This window comes from Mauremys reevesii, linkage group 4 (genome assembly GCF_016161935.1).
Source record: "Mauremys reevesii isolate NIE-2019 linkage group 4, ASM1616193v1, whole genome shotgun sequence".
Lineage (NCBI taxonomy): Eukaryota > Metazoa > Chordata > Testudines > Geoemydidae > Mauremys > Mauremys reevesii.
In genome coordinates, this window is record NC_052626.1 from 147,446,035 (window position 1) to 147,459,183 (window position 13,149).

The 13,149-nt window shown below is 45.3% G+C and overlaps 2 protein-coding genes across 2 annotated transcripts; both read right to left on the minus strand.

Moving 5' to 3' along the window:
* Positions 1-6,395: 6,395 nt before the first annotated feature.
* Positions 6,396-7,334, minus strand: LOC120403446 (olfactory receptor 1019-like). The gene has a single exon (XM_039534516.1). It carries the CDS (start codon positions 7,332-7,334, stop codon positions 6,396-6,398), a length of 939 nt encoding a protein of 312 aa, XP_039390450.1.
* Positions 7,335-12,004: 4,670 nt separating this feature from the next.
* LOC120403442 (olfactory receptor 1019-like) lies at positions 12,005-12,943 on the minus strand. Its single transcript, XM_039534512.1, has one exon. The coding sequence runs from the start codon at positions 12,941-12,943 to the stop codon at positions 12,005-12,007; it is 939 nt and encodes a 312-aa protein (XP_039390446.1).
* Positions 12,944-13,149: the final 206 nt, after the last annotated feature.

A 13,149-nucleotide genomic window follows, 5' to 3' on the forward strand; every position in this document is an offset into this window, starting at 1 on the left:
TTTACTTATTAATTAACCCAGAGTATGTTTTAATACCTGGGAGGAGAGCAAACAGCTGTGCATCTCTCTCTATCAGTGTTACAGAGGGTGAACAATTTATGAGTTTACCCTGTATAAGCTTTATACAGGGCAAAACAGATTTAATTGGGGTTTGGACCCCATTGGGAGCTGGGTGTCTGAGTGCTGGAGACAGGAGCCCTTCTTAAGCTGTTTTCAGTTAAGCCTGCAGCTTGTGCGGGACGTGGTTCAGACTTGGATCTGTGTTTGCAGCAGGCCAGCACGTCTGGCTCAAACAAGGCAGGGAACTGAAGTCCCAAGCTGGCAGGGAAAACAGGCTCAGAGGTAGTCTCAGAGCATCGGGTGGCAGCCCCAAGGAGGTTTCTGTGACCCAACCCATCACAGTGGTGAAGTCGAGCAGGATCTGTGCACAGCTGATTGCTCTGAGACACTAGTAGTGATTTTAAGTGAGGTTTGGGTGTGGTGGGTGGAGAACAGACAAAGTGGTTACTGGTTTGTTATTTTCTGATTGCTTACTTCAGAGAAGGGAAAAAGGGACAGAAAAATAAGCAAGAATGAAGTTCAGAGGAAGCTGGAACTGCACAAGTTGCAGACTGCCCAAAAGGCTGAACACTGGAAGCTGGGAAAGTCTCTGTTAGCTAAGAAGCCCCTGAGCTGAGTGCATTTCAGTTAGAGTGGACTGCAGAGGGGTGTGGCCCAGCACAAGGAAGCAGGAAAATGACTATCAGTGAAGCAGCTGCTAAACTAGAGCTGGCCAGACTGGAAGCAGAAGAGAAAGCAAAGGATCGGGAGTTTCAATTGAAGCTCAAAGAAGCAGAGGCAACTGCGGACAGAAGGGCTATGGAAGCAGAGGCCGCCAGGGAGGAAGATTTTCACAAAAGGGCTATGAAAGCAGAGGCAGCCACGGATAAATTGGCCCTGGAGTTAAGAGACAGAGAAATACAGGCCCAGATTGAGGTCCTGAAGCATGAACTGGCTGTTATGGAGTGGAAGAGACAAAACTCTCCAGCAGCTGGACCCACTCCCCAAAAATACACAAATTGGAATGACTATGTCCGCAGTATGATGAGTGACATTGCCCAATATTTCATCACCTTTGAGAAACTGTGCACCTTCCATGCAATTCCTGACAATCAAAGAATGACCACATTGGTAGCAAAATTGACTGGAAGAGCTCTGGATATAGTCAATAAGATGCCTATTAATGATGCTTGAAACTATGGTAAATTTAAAGAACTGGTTTTGAAACAGTTTCAGATTACACCAGAAACATACAGGGTTCAATTCAGGAGTCTTAAGAGGGGATCTGGATTCAGTAATGTGGCTTATATAAATGAAATGAGAGATGTGTTAGATAAGTGGGTGAGGGGAAAAGGCATTACAAGCTTGGAAGAAATGTGTGATTTGATTACTCAGGAACAATTCCTGACTATGTGCTGTGATGATGTAAAACAGTATTTGTGGGACAAGAAGGTGGAGGCAGTGGGTGGATTGGCTGAGTTTGAAAACTCCTTTGAGCCATCACAAACTGCTGCAGTTAAACATAAACTGCTGGCAGAGGGGTACAGGGTTGGGGGAAAGCAGAATCACCGTTTTACCCCTGGGAAAAAGGAGGCAGGGAGTTCACCTCCCCATTCCCCTGCTACTCAACCCAAATCTCCTGTACAAGCAGAGGAGCCCAAGAGATCCTATCATTGTAAGTCCACTGGGCACAGAGGAATAAATATCCCTTGCTGAGTGGGAACAGGCCGCAGGTAACTCATGAAGCTGCTGCGTCTGAGGGCCAGACTGCTGCCTCTTTCCACACAGGATTTGTAAATTTGCTTCTACACAACCAAGCAGTGAGCCTATGCATGCTGTTAAAGTGAATGGGAAAGTCCTCCTAGGATTGAGGGACGGGTGCAGAGATTTCTGTGGTCAGGAGGGACCTGATCCATGAGAAGGATTTGTTGCCAGGGAAAATGGCAGAATTAGAACTGGTGGGAGGTTACGAAGTCCTTGCACCTTTAGCTAAGGTACACATGGAAAGTGGTGATTTGCAAGCACAGCAGACTGTTCCAACAGTGGCACACAATTTTGCACCATTTCTACTGGGGAAAGATTTCTTTGATGTGGCAGAATCTGTCCCAGGGTTGACTTCCAGGAAGATGCAGGTCATCAGGGGACAGGGCCTGCCCTGGGGTGCACAGAAACATGTACCCAAAGGTGGAAGTTGGGGTCCTGGTACCGTTGTGGTAGGAAAGCAGGAGATGCCAGGGACTCTGTAGCTGGAAGCAAGCCCAACCTGAGGGAAAGAGGGGGATTTTGCTGGCCTGTGAAGGGTCTGTCATAGCTAGTAACTATGAACCCACAACTGGAGCAGGGTCACCTTCCCTTTTGGGGGACACAGGAGTGTCTGACTCAGAGGGGAGCCCAGAGAGGCTGCTGTGTGGAAGGGAAAACTAAGGCACACCGGATGGGGAAATTTTTCACACGTTTTACAAGGCAGTTAGCTTGTACTGACCCTCAGTGTAATTCTTCCATTGACCTGGATACTGCCTGTCAGAGACATGAATTAACTACATCGAAGGAAAAACCCTTCCATCAATGTGGAAAGCATCTCCACTATGGGGCTGCTGCACACCATAGCTGAGTCAATGTAATGGCTGTAGTATAGAAATTCCCTGAATCGATGGGAAAGTTACCCCCTTCCTACTATTCAAGCTATTTTTCTCTCCTTTTCCAGTCACTCTTCTCCCTCCATTGGTAAATCTCTTTCCTTCTTTTGATAGGTCAATATGTTCAGAAAAGTTGAAATTTCTCCTCTCGGGATAATTTCTTCTTTCCCCTCCCATGAACGGCTCACTGTCATTTCAATTAAAGGCCAAAATGCTCTGAAACTGACTTGTTTGCCCATGACTTGGTGGTACCTTTTTGTTTCCCCCCCCTTCACTTACAATGCATTGAGAAGGAGGGAAGCAGTACCTGCTCAGAACCCAAAAATCTGACTTAGAGTCGAATCTTGCCCTGTTTGCTCCCCACACCAACGTTACCCTTAATACCTCTGGAGCTGCAAGCTTGAGTCGCAGAGGTTAAATTTGGCTTTGATGAGTTTGAGATTTACTCCGTGGAGCATCTTTGCTCCCAGGACAACAGGTGTGCACAGCACATGCAATTAATGCTGTTGCTGTGTCTTTCCTTGTGGAAATGGAACACAGAGGGCCAGAGCATCATCTAATCTGGATCCCTGTTTGTCCTGTGAGGTCTTTTTAATATGATACAAAACAGAGGTGAATCTATTCCACTTTATTTGTTGGTCACCTGTCCAAATGCCTCCTTAAATATTTTCCAGCATTGGGACACAAAGGTGTCTAGAAATGGATGAATTTCCTCTGGACAAATAATTTATTGTCAAAACCAATACCGTTTGGATTGACCTGAAACTATTCACAAATGCGTTATAAATACTCCTAATAGGTTTGTCCCAAAACAATGTGAGTGTGTGGGGGGAGGATTTAGGTGCCAGTCACAACACGGCCACTGTAGGAGGCGGTCGTGGTCCTTCCCGTTGTAATTTTTAACCCAATAGTTGGGGTGTTCACCTGTGAGGTGGGAGATCCGGGTTCAGTTCCCTCTTCTCTCCAGTGCAGGGCAAAGCCACGTGTGACACAGCACTCATATGCTTTATGAAAATATGCTTCTGAATATGACATAACTGGAATATGCTTTATGCTAAGTGCCCCATGTAACATATCATTAGAAAGATCATAATCAACCAAGTGTTTTCATCCCATTTGTTTACATGGATTATTTCTATGTCTGCAGTTAGGAGAATAAGATATAAACGTGTATCACTGATGTAGACATATTAAGTGGAGGCCATTAAGGGTGCTCCAGAATCACTGAACTGTGAATGGCTCTGTTTACCTGCAAGGCTTCCTGTGTTTCTGTGGGCCAACCCAGGAAGAATGTGACTAGATGGATCACAGTAACCCCCTTGGGGCTGCCAACTAATGTGCCAAGACTGCTTCTGCCCCTGCTTTACCTGCCAATTTGGGACTCCAGAACCCTGCCTGGTTGTGCCAGACACACTTGACCGCTACAAACACAGACCCAGGTCTCAACCACATCCCACAAACTGCAGGCTTAACTGAAAGCAGCTGAAGAAGTTTTCCTGTCTCTAACACTCAGATGCCCAACTCCTAATGGGATCCAATCAGCAAATAAATCCATTTTACCCTGTATAAAGCTTATTTAGGGTAAACTATTGAATTGGTCGCCCTTTATAACACTTATAGACAGATTTACACAGCTGTTCGCCCCCCACCCCTCCAGGTATTAATACATACTCTGGGTTAAATAATAAATAAAAAGTGATTTTATTAAATACAGAAACTAGGATTTAAGTGGTTCCAAGGAGTAACAGAGAGAACAAAATGAATTACCAAGGAAAATAAATAGGACACGGAAATCTATGCCTAATACAGTAAGAAAACTGAATACAGATAAAACCTCCTCAGAGGAGTTCCAATAAGCTTCCTTTTACAGATTAGTCTCCTTCTTGTCTGGGTCCAGCAATCACTCACACCCCCTGTGGTTACTGTCATTTGTTCCAGTTTCTTTAAGGTATCCTTAGGGGTGGAGCCAGCTGAAGACAAAATGGAGGGGTCTCCCAGGGGTTTAAATTGACTTTCTCTTGTAGGTGGACACCCCTCCCTCCCCCTGCATAGAATCCCAGCTCCAAGATGGAGTTCTGGAGTCACATGGGCAAGTCACATGTCCATGCATGACTGAGTTCCTCACCAGCCAAGCCACATTCCTGGGAAAGCTGAGATATGGATTGACGTCTCCAAGTTTATTGTTGGCTTAAGTGGTTCTTGACTGGGCACCTAGTGAGAATAGTCTTTTCCCAGGAAGCTGACCAACTGCTTCACTGAGGGTATTTAAAATTAAGCAAGTACGTAGCCAATATTCATAACTCTGAATACAAAAATTATACAGGCATACAAATAGGAGGAATGTATTTAGCAGATCATAACCTTTGCAACGATATGTTACATGCCATATGTAGCATAAAACAAATTCCAGTCATGTCATATCTACATTCAGAAGTATATTTCCATAAAGAATTATGGGGTGCAATGTCACACTCGGGTCTTACGGTGACATGTGACCATGTCACCTGATACTGGAATCCATCTTGAAACAGGTACTTTTCTAGAGGGGATTGGAATTGCAAACAAAGGGATGTTTTATGTGAAGTGGGGAAGGCAAACTATGAGTGTCTTCAGCTGGCTTAAGAGACGACCTCCCCACCCCACAAAGATACCTGCAAGCACCTGGAAACAAAAGGACTATAGCCAAAGGGGTCGGGGAAAACAGGCTGGACCTAGGTCAGAAAAGGCATCTGCCCTGAGAAGGATATTACCTGAAATAACAACTGGAGTGAGAAGTTAACATTTGTAACTGATTTCTAAGCGTATAAAGCTTAGCCTTGCATGTTTTGCTTTATTTTGCTTTGTGACTTACTTTGTTATGTCTGTTACTATTTAAAACCAGTCAAATCCTACTTTTTATACTTAATGAAATCATTTTTGTTTATTTATAAACAGTGTAAGTAATTGTTACTGGAGGGCAAACAGTAGTGCATATATCTCTCTTGCAGTGATATAGAGGGTGAACATTCATCAATTTACCCTGTATAAGCTTTATAGAGAGTGAAATGGATTTATTTGGGGTTTAGATCCCATTGGGAGTTGGGTGTCTGCGTGATGGAGACGTGCATCCTGCTGAGCTGGTCTCAGTCTAGATCTCCAGTGTTGGGGATGCGGCCCAGACCCTGGGTCTGTGTTGCAGCAGGCTAGCGTGTCTGACTCAACAAGAAAGGATTCAGAGGACTAAGCTGGCAGGGAAAATAGGAGCAGAGGAAATTTAAGAACATCAGGTGACAGTCCCAGTGGGGGTCTCTGAGACCGAACCCGTCACACTATGCACTTGGGTTTCCTGCATTTCCAGAAAGCATCCCAGCCCCTGAGGGATGTGCTATTCCAGTCTGAGTTGATCTCAGTCTCTCCTTTCAAACTTAGATAGATAGATAGATAGATAATCATTGGAACAGAGACATGAAGTTGAGTATCTCACCCTCTAAGTGGAAGCCCCTATCCCCCAGCCTATAGAATAATTCTCCTTTTCTGCCCATGTGATTCTTCCTCTGTTTTGACCACTGATCTGAGTTGGGGCCTGCAGCCCTTGATGCACTACAAACAAATGAATAATAATAACAATAGAATAATGAACAATACTCCTATGGGCTCTACGAAATTACATTGCAATTGGTTGGGAATTGAATTCACCTGTTTCTACTCCACATCATTAAACCAGTACAGAGTTAAACAGCTTCAAGAATTGGTTCGGGGTTTATTCATTGCTCTCCTCAGGGCGTCCTTCAACTCCTTGTTCCTCAGGCTGTAGATGAAGGGGTTCAGCATAGGGATCACCAGCGTGTAAAACACTGAGGCCACTTTGTCTGTGTCCATGGAATAGCTGGAGGGGGGACGTAAATACATGAAAAGTTGGATGCCATAAAACAGGACCACCACAGTCAAGTGGAAAGAGCAGGTGGAGAAGGCTTTGCACCGGCCCTCGGCAGAGCGGATCTTCAGGATGGTGGAGATGATATAGACATAGGAGAGGAGGACAGGCACAAAGCAGATCACCTGAATGCAGCATGTGAAAGCAAACAACACAATCTCATTGATGCGGGTGTCAGAACAGGAGAGCGCCAGCAGTGGGGGGATATCACAGAAGAAATGCCTGATGATGTTGGAGCTGCAGAATGACAGCCGAAATGTAAGGCATGTGTGTATCACTGAATCCACCAGCCCCACAGCGTATGCCCCAACCACCAACTCTTTACAAAGCTGCCAGGACATGGTGACCGTATAGAGCAGCGGGTTACAGATGGCCACATAACGGTCATATGCCATCACAGCCAGCAAGAGGCACACAACGTCTGCAAAAATGATAAGGAGATAGAGTTGCACAGCGCAGGCAGTGTAAGAAATGCTTTTCCTCTCGGCTAAGAAATTCAGCAGCATCTTAGGGCAAATTAATGAGGAAAAGCAGAGGTCACAGAAAGACAAATTACTGAGGAAAAAGTACATGGGGGTGTGGAGACGGGGCTCAATCGTGATTAACAAGATCATCCCCCCATTCCCCACCAGGGTGATACCATAAATCAGTAGGAACACCCCAAAGAGGGGAACCTGCAGCTCCTGACGATCTGTCAGTCCTGAGAGAATGAAGTCAGTCACCTCCGAGTGATTTCCCTTTTCCATCTCCTCTGAACACAGATCAGGCAGCTACAGAGATCTGGACAGGTGGATGGTTCGGAAAACCTTTCCCTTCTCTGTAAAGAAGTAAATGAAGATAAATGGAGATCAGTTTCTAAATGGACATCAGTATCTGCTCAGGGAAGGGCTTAGTCCACAGAGCCAGATGTTCACAGCTGGTCATTCCAGTTGTTCGATAATGTACACACTGCATAAATACAGTGACACACAGGTTAATCATGCCCCACATGCGAACACTCCTGTTCACTAATCCAAGCAGCAAACAGTGACTTGTGACTCTGCTGTAAGAGAATCAGGGTGAAGATTATTTCAGTGTGAGGAGATTATTTGTAAGCTCAAAAAGGAGTGACCGTAAACGAGTGTCAATCTTTCTACTATCTTTGGGCAAGGGGAGCTCTGTGGCTTGGCATGTCGGTTTGGGATAAAGTTGCTTAATGTGCTAATTAATTTTTTTGGCATTTACTTTAGCCCGTATGAAAACCCAGAGATACACTGGAAAGCACTGGCTTCAGTGACTATGTAATTGCCTATATTTTCCAACCATGGAGGTCGCTCCTTTAGCTGAAGGGGTAATAGCTGGGACTGAGGCTTTCAGTGCTGGAGGTCTTGAAGTCAATACCTGCTGATCCCCATGGTGTCCATGTGTGTGTGTGACTGTAATTCAGGACAATCACACGTACCTGCTGAGAAGAGAGAGACAGATGTGTTGGCGTTTCCCCATCAATAGAAACTGCCAGTTTGGAGCATTCGGGATGTTTTATACTGAGATGTGTGATCTGTGAGACATGATTCCTGAAGCGACCAGGAATACCTGAGCTCAGAGAGACACCACACCTAATTAATGTGTTCAGTGAACCAAGGCCACCTTGGTGTAATTGGTGCCCTGGGGATTAATTTGACCTACTCTTTCTTACTGTGTTATTAAATGATGCAATTTCTACCAGAGTTACAGAGTATGAGGTTAGTGGTATATTTAATCGTGTTGTTTTTAGTGCAAGTTGGTTACTGTGTACAGCTGATCCACAGAGGGTTATTTTTTTGTGGAGACCGAAACCTTTTTGCTAAAAACGTAACATTTCGACTCGGAAATACCACGGGGGTGCCTCAGATACCACACACCACCAATCTCTTCCATGAGCCAGGCTCCCCAGCTGGATTACATCCCCCATGATGCATGTTGGTCTCTCCTCTTGCTGAACTGCCCTGGAACTTCTCCAGAGTCCCACAGCCATGATTTAGGGAGGAAGAGAGTTTGGTATTTTTTTATTGGAAATCTTATAATTTCCAGGAAAAAGAGAATTTCATGGAAAAAAAATAGTTGAATGGAAAATCCAATTTCACACCAAAAATCTTCTCAAGAAAAATTTTCAACCAGCCTTAGCAATAAATTTGGAATCATAGGAACAGAAAGCTAGATATTGGAGAAACGTACTAATTGTTTGCAGCTGTAACTGATGTCTTCTCAGTCATTCCTGGTTTCAGAATCACCTCATTGTCCTGGCCCCAGTAGATGGAATGTAAAACCTGTAAGATATGTAAGAGTACTCCAGGTAATCTAGCTATTTACAGCATGCCAATCACCATGGTATCCTATGTCCTTCCCTTGCTAGATTACTCACTCAAATCGGAAAGATAGATTCACTTATTTTTGCATGATGGAGAGCACATGGTGACCAGAGGATCTCAGGAGGAGACCACAGTATGCTACGGACTTCTGCAGTTAACAAACTATCCCTCTTGCAGGCATATTATCGACACATGGAGCTCATCTATAAGATGGTCAGTAAATCTATGAGTCAACTAGAAATACTCATACTCTCACATAAATATTAATACATTTTTATAATGTATGTGAAGTTATAAAATGACACTATATCGTGTTATTAATGCATGTTCCAAACCAAGGCTGGCAAACTGGTCTGTTTTAAACAAAGAAATGTGTGCTCTGCTTAATTTTGTATCTAAACAGTAACCATAGTCATTAAGCAGGAAGGGAAACAAACCTACCCTAAAAAGGTGAGGAAAAGCAGCAGGGAACAGCCTTCTACACAGAGTTTTTGTCTTCCAGTAAACAGATGGAAATGTTTCTCAAAGGGGGGATAGGACTCTAAAAAGAGGGTATAGACATCCCAAGGCACCACGCTCTCTCTCTCTCTCTCTCTCTCTTCCCCCCTTGATTCACTGCATCTGAAGGGATAAAGGAAGCAGACGTTGGACTGGTGGAGGGGTCCTTACTTATGAAATTTGGTCAATAAGACAGTTGAAAGCACATGGTGAGGAAACTTTTGCTTTGAAATTCACATCATTTGCTAACTAAGGCACAAGTTGAATTCTAGCTTTATTTTTCTTGTAACTATCTCTGACTTCTATGCCTCCTTATTTGTACTCACTTAAAATTATCTTTGTAGTCAATAAACTTTGTTTTATTGTTGTATCTAATCCAGTGTGTTTAAATAAAAGTGTCTGAGAAACTAAGTTGCATACATATTAGTGCTATTAAAGAAATAATGGACAATGTAACTTGTATGGTCCAGGATAGGACTGGGCAGCACAGGATGTAAAATTCGGGAGGGAAATAGAAGACTGTGGAGTGTGTTAGGGTCACCCTGCAGTATAACCAAGGGTGGTGAGAGCCTGAGTGTAACCCAACTATTCCTGGCCAGGCTGCAGTTACACACACATGCTCAGGATGTGATTTGTTTGTGAGTGGCCCAGTTGGAAGCCACTTCAGCAAGGCATTGCAAGGTTGCAGGTGACAAAGCTGTTGCTTAGTCTGGGTTGGACCCTGGAATGTTACAGCTCCCTCCCGATTCTTTTGTTAATTTTATTTATTTCCCATAACTTATAGTCCTTGAAACCAAGTTTAGGAGTATGTAGACGGGCCGACTCACCCCTGCGGCACCTCCTGCTGGTCGTCTTCGGGAATTAGCTCAATTTCCAGCCCGGAGCACCCTCTGCAGGCCAGTGATCTGCCTGTCCTCTGGCCCCGAGTCCCTCCCTGGACCCTGATGCCTCTGTTAACTGGGTCTCCCCCTCCCAGGGGAACCCCACCCACCTATCCCCACTTTGCCTCTGTATTGGCTACTGCCCATTCTCCATCTAGCCCCTGTTCACTGGGGCAGACTGCAGTATCAGCCACGCATCATAGCGAAAGGAGTATGGACCTGCTGCCTTTGCCTACCTCTGGGCTGTCCTCCGCAACCCCCAGTACCTCTTGGCCTAATGCTAGGCCGCAGCCTGGGGCTTTCCAGGCAGGAGCTCACCAGCTCCTCTGCCTTTCCCCAGTCCTGCTCCACTCAGGTACCTTGTCTAGCTCCCTGCAGCCAGGCCCATCTCCCTCTACAGACAGAGAGAGACCGTTTGGTCTCCTGGCTCACTGACTCTTATAGGGCCAGCTGGGCCTGATTGGGACCTGGCCACAGCTGGGCCTGCTTTCCCTCAATCAGCCCAGGCTTCTTGCCCCAGATATAGCCCTCTCCTGGGCTGTTTTAAGCCCTGAAGGGCAGGAGCAGGGGACCACCCCACTACAGAGTAAAATTGCAAAACAATGGGGGCGGGGGAAGGATAGGACAAGAACCGATGGACTTCAATTGTAGCAAGGGCAGTTTTGACTATAGCCAAAGGGGTCGGGGAAAACAGGCTGGACCTAGGTCAGAAAAGGCATCTGCCCTGAGAAGGATATTACCTGAAATAACAACTGGAGTGAGAAGTTAACATTTGTAACTGATTTCTAAGCGTATAAAGCTTAGCCTTGCATGTTTTGCTTTATTTTGCTTTGTGACTTACTTTGTTATGTCTGTTACTATTTAAAACCAGTCAAATCCTACTTTTTATACTTAATGAAATCATTTTTGTTTATTTATAAACAGTGTAAGTAATTGTTACTGGAGGGCAAACAGTAGTGCATATATCTCTCTTGCAGTGATATAGAGGGTGAACATTCATCAATTTACCCTGTATAAGCTTTATAGAGAGTGAAATGGATTTATTTGGGGTTTAGATCCCATTGGGAGTTGGGTGTCTGCGTGATGGAGACGTGCATCCTGCTGAGCTGGTCTCAGTCTAGATCTCCAGTGTTGGGGATGCGGCCCAGACCCTGGGTCTGTGTTGCAGCAGGCTAGCGTGTCTGACTCAACAAGAAAGGATTCAGAGGACTAAGCTGGCAGGGAAAATAGGAGCAGAGGAAATTTAAGAACATCAGGTGACAGTCCCAGTGGGGGTCTCTGAGACCGAACCCGTCACACTATGCACTTGGGTTTCCTGCATTTCCAGAAAGCATCCCAGCCCCTGAGGGATGTGCTATTCCAGTCTGAGTTGATCTCAGTCTCTCCTTTCAAACTTAGATAGATAGATAGATAGATAATCATTGGAACAGAGACATGAAGTTGAGTATCTCACCCTCTAAGTGGAAGCCCCTATCCCCCATCCTATAGAATAATTCTCCTTTTCTGCCCATGTGATTCTTCCTCTGTTTTGACCACTGATCTGAGTTGGGGCCTGCAGCCCTTGTTGCACTACAAACAAATGAATAATAATAACAATAGAATAATGACCAATACCCCTATGGGCTCTACGAAATTACATTGCAATTGGTTGGGAATTGAATTCACCTGTTTCTACTCCACATCATTAAACCAGTACAGAGTTAAACAGCTTCAAGAATTGGTTCGGGGTTTATTCATTGCTCTCCTCAGGGCGTCCTTCACCTCCTTGTTCCTCAGGCTGTAGATGAGGGGGTTCAGCATGGGGATCACCAGCGTGTAAAACACTGAGGCCACTTTGTCTGTGTCCATGGAATAGCTGGAGGGGGGACGTAAATACATGAAAAGTTGGATGCCATAAAACAGGACCACCACAGTCAAGTGGAAAGAGCAGGTGGAGAAGGCTTTGCGCCGGCCCTCGGCAGAGCGGATCTTCAGGATGGTGGAGATGATATAGACATAGGAGAGGAGGACAGGCACAAAGCAGATCACCTGAATGCAGCATGTGAAAGCAAACAACACAATCTCATTGATGCGGGTGTCAGAACAGGAGAGCGCCAGCAGTGGGGGGATATCACAGAAGAAATGCCTGATGATGTTGGAGCTGCAGAATGACAGCCGAAATGTAAGGCATGTGTGTATCACTGAATCCACCAGCCCCACAGCGTATGCCCCAACCACCAACTCTTTACAAAGCTGCCAGGACATGGTGACCGTATAGAGCAGCGGGTTACAGATGGCCACATAACGGTCATATGCCATCACAGCCAGCAAGAGGCACACAACGTCTGCAAAAATGATAAGGAGATAGAGTTGCACAGCGCAGGCAGTGTAAGAAATGCTTTTCCTCTCGGCTAAGAAATTCAGCAGCATCTTAGGGCAAATTAATGAGGAAAAGCAGAGGTCACAGAAAGACAAATTACTGAGGAAAAAGTACATGGGGGTGTGGAGACGGGGCTCAATCGTGATTAACAAGATCATCCCCCCATTCCCCACCAGGGTGATACCATAAATCAGTAGGAACACCCCAAAGAGGGGAACCTGCAGCTCCTGACGATCTGTCAGTCCTGAGAGAATGAAGTCAGTCACCTCCGAGTGATTTCCCTTTTCCATCTCCTCTGAACACAGATCAGGCAGCTACAGAGATCTGGACAGGTGGATGGTTCGGAAAACCTTTCCCTTCTCTGTAAAGAAGTAAATGAAGATAAATGGAGATCAGTTTCTAAATGGACATCAGTATCTGCTCAGGGAAGGGCTTAGTCCACAGAGCCAGATGTTCACAGCTGGTCATTCCAGTTGTTCGATAATGTACACACTGC